The sequence below is a fragment of the Clytia hemisphaerica genome, unplaced genomic scaffold (genome assembly GCF_902728285.1).
Source record: "Clytia hemisphaerica strain Z4C2 unplaced genomic scaffold, Clytia hemisphaerica genome assembly, whole genome shotgun sequence".
Lineage (NCBI taxonomy): Eukaryota > Metazoa > Cnidaria > Hydrozoa > Leptothecata > Clytiidae > Clytia > Clytia hemisphaerica.
The window spans coordinates 1-3957 of record NW_027103554.1 but is presented as its reverse complement, the minus strand read 5'-3'; the positions used below and the strand labels follow the sequence as shown (position 1 = coordinate 3957).

Genomic DNA, 3957 nt, shown 5'->3' with positions numbered 1-3957 from the left:
TGGTCCCCAAAAATCTTGTTTTGTATTAGGGGGGGGGGCTAAAACGGAAAGTCAAAAAAAATGAATTTATAAGAAATACATTCAAAAAAGGGACTTTAGTCTTCCGCCGTAAAAAATACTCGAAGCATTTGATTGTTGGAATTTTGTAAAAACTTTAACTCGTGGTATATTTCTACACTATTCACTCATTTAATGTAATGAATTATAATAGTCTTAGAAAATACGCATCAACTAATTTGTTTAAATACAATTCTAAAGAAATTACTTACGTATTTTATCTTCTACTCTTCTTACAGACCTTGGCAAGTGAATGTACCTTCGCCGGGGCGGACCCCTGCTTTGTAGGGGAACTGGGTACCATCACTCTGATAAAAGAGTATGGGGAGTGTGCTAGGCTTGCATGTTGGTTGAACGATCCTCATAGGTTCAACACATGCAATACATTACTCTAGTTACTATAAGCTTTATCTTACAGAAACTTACAGACCTTTATGTTCAACAAAGCGGGTAAAATGGATTTCAGAAGCCGGTGTTCCTGCGAAAAGTTGTGGGACGTTATCATGACCACTTGCTGACCTTATAATTGATGCTTGTGATCCTAATTCGTCATCGCTCACGTCAGGCGAAAGAATTGTACGGGGAGCTGTAAACTCAGGTAAGGGTGGTGGTTCGTATTTTTCGGCTAATTTTGGAGATCTGAATTCAGGTAATGATGATGGTCCGATTTGATCTGAGTATCGGTTCGAGTTGTTAGATGGAAACGTGAATTCGGGTAGCGGTACTGAATCTCTTTCACTTGAAAGTCGAAAGTTTTTCGAATTTGTTGATCTGGATTTGGTGTTGTGTGATGAGTGTGATCCACTGGAAGTTAAATATATAAGCACGTCCTTTACCTGCTAAAAATCCTCTCCACGCTTCAACTGTGCGCGTCTGTCTCAGAATGTTAAAATAGAAGATAAAAGCACCTTGTAACGAATTGAATATACAAAATAAGTATTGAAAAACAAGTCGAGTTTCTCCGACGGCGAGTAACCCGAAAATCCAAGTTAATCCGAGTAAGGTGCAACAGGAGAGACGGCAATTCGGAGTTGCGATGCGAGTTGTGCTTTGTCGTCCACTTTGTGTTTACTGAGTTTGTTTTTGAAAAGGCGGTAGACGACAAATAAAAAGATGATGGAGTTCAGGAAGAGGATGATGCCAACGGGAAGAAGAAGACCATATTTAAGCGAGTTTCCATGTACCATGCAGCTAAGAAAAAATATTATACACAAAAAAATATATACACAACTTTTCATAAATAATACACCTTTTCGACCGTAGCCGCCAATTGCCACACACGGGTATTTTTTGTCCGTTTTACCACCCTAAAACCGTCCCAGTCTTTTTTCGACAATAGAAAAAAGTGTAAAAAAAAAGGGATGTATCGGACAAGTTGCCTAGCGGCAATTGCCTACTATTTATGAAAAGTTGTTTTCTTTTTATTATTTTAAGTATAACGACAACCTCGTTTTGAAACCATTACTATGGTGATTATATCTCTTGAGTATTTAAGTGTTACCTGTATAGATAGAGCAAACTTCCCTGGGAATCAATTGATTACCATAGCAATTTTTTGAAAACGAGGTAAGTGTTGCTCGTGACATAATATTATGAAACGGTCTATTTACTTAGCATATAATTTTGGTTCGTGCTCATCCCTAATTCAAATGGCATACTGGATAAGTGGGACGTTTAATTGGGACACTAAATGGGATGTTCAGGGGGACACTAGTGGGACTTTCAGGGGGAAACTAGTGGGATGCTAAGTAGGACGCTCAAGTGCGTGGGACGGGCGTTAGTGGGACGTTCAGGGGGGCGCTAGTGGAACAATAGTGAGTGGGGCGCTCAGGAAAGCGTTTCAGGGTGGTGGGATGGAGCATGTTGCATTGCACCAACGCAAAAAAAGTTCTCGTTTCCCCAAGCCTTTACAGTTAACACTTTCTCACTAAGATCATGCTCTAATTCGATGCCCCTTGAAAATCGGATTAGAGGTATCGGCTTTATGAGCCCAACATAGAATGCCTCAGATGAAAGTTTAAATGTGCTCATCTAAACCCAGCTGGAACACAACTTTATTTCGGCGTTCATCTAAAGCTCACAACGTCTACATATAACGTTAGATGAACGTTATGTGCAAGCTGGGTATACTCACATTTCTAGATCTTGGTAATCATTCTTGTCAGCCAATAAACAAACGGTAACAACAAATAGTGGCACCCCTAGAAGAAAAATATTTTCGTTAGAAATAAATAAACTTTAAGGCTGAATGATCAAAAAATCTCTTGTTAGTATAGGCTACGTGTATCCCAGGTTTTATTTACGTAACTGGTATGGAAGTCAGAAAATTATTAACTTAAGTGAATCGATTTACACGAGGATTTTATTTCGCGAGTTTCGTGAGCTTTTCCAAAAATTTGCAAAATTTAATGCTTGCGAAAATCTAAAAAAACATTTCGCCAAAACCAACTACAGGTTTTTTTGCCAAAACCTTGTGAAAGAAATTAGTTGAGAAAGGGACCGATTCGTAAAAATAAATCCTGCGAGCCGATTAATATGCAGGAAACGAGGTTTTGAATATGTATAAAATCGCGAGATCAACAAAAAGACTTACCGAAAGTGCCGAAGAGAGATTTCAGTATGAACTTGGATGTATATTCACCCATTACTTTGACTACTTTTAAATATAATGTCAACGCTTCAACCAACATCCAACAAAAACAGTTCAAAATCAAGAAATGAAGAACTGTTGAGGTTGCAGTACAAAGCCATGAGGGTTTGGTTTGATCGATTAACGTAATGAACACGATAATGAGACAGCCAATAGAGGTACATAAACCGATCAATACTTTGGATGGGATGTGTCGTCTCATTGGTCTAGAAATAATGTATAAAAAAATTATGAAAGAGAGCTTTTCTGGATGGATAGTACACGAGGCTCGGAAAACACGAGTTAAAAAAAAAAACCGAGTTACAAAAAACACGATTACGTTAAATTACGTCATCAATGGAAATTATGACGTCACAAGTAGATAATTTAACTCGTCAATTTATGGGGGTGCGAGGTTAATTTAAAATTCATTAGTAAAGTTTAAGGTGCACCAGATAAACTTGAGGGAGTTAATTAACTCGTTGTCCGGGGGCTCTAAGGTGCACCATAAATTGACGAGTTAATTATCTACTTATGACTTAATTCCCCATTGATGACGTCACATTTAAATATTTTTTTGTAACTCGTGTTTTTAACTCGTGTGTTTTTAACTCGTGTTTTCGAGCCTCGAAGTACACTTAACAAAAATGAAATGTGAGGAGGCAGGAGCAGTTTAGGCTTCAAAAAACACCACACTTAAACTTTCGTTAAAGAATTATCTCAAAGCAAACTTTTGACGAAGCATTTCCACTGAGACTGAAAACGAACATTTTCAAAAGCTTACTTGAAAAGAGCTAACGTCAATAAGGTCATCATGATACAGGCTAGTGAGATACCACAACCAATGTACGAAATCAGCGTTAAGGCTAATTCATGACCACTATCCACTTTCTCAGCGGTGGTCACTCCATCAATTGTAAAAAGAACAGCGAAATTTGTTAAATGATTGCATTGGCAGTTGACCACGGATGTTACGTCATCTATTTCATTTGGTTGGATCGTTATGCACCCTTTTGTTGACCATCCACCTAATTCATCTAGAGATAAAATCAGAATTTCCTCGTTTTTTTTAATTTTGTAGTACACACCTTTTCGGCCGTAGCCGCCAATTGCCGCGCGGGCATTTTTTTTGCACTAAACTCGATTCAATCCTTTTTAGACACCTTTTTCTATAGGTAAAAAAAGACTGGGACGGTTTTAGGGTGGTAAAATGGACGAAAAAAAATGCCCGCGTGGCAATTGGGGGCTACGGTCGAAAAGGTGTATTGGAC

The 3957-nt window shown here is 38.3% G+C and overlaps 1 protein-coding gene across 1 annotated transcript; it reads right to left on the bottom strand.

Moving 5' to 3' along the window:
- Positions 1–792: 792 nt before the first annotated feature.
- LOC136800422 (adhesion G-protein coupled receptor G2-like) lies at positions 793–3723 on the bottom strand (the record flags this gene model as incomplete). The annotated part of the gene is made up of 4 exons (XM_067057081.1): positions 793–1117; positions 2192–2258; positions 2651–2913; positions 3471–3723. Coding segments are annotated over 4 exons (908 nt in total), but the record flags the coding sequence as incomplete, so codon positions are not given.
- Between the last annotated feature and the right edge of the window lie 234 nt (positions 3724–3957).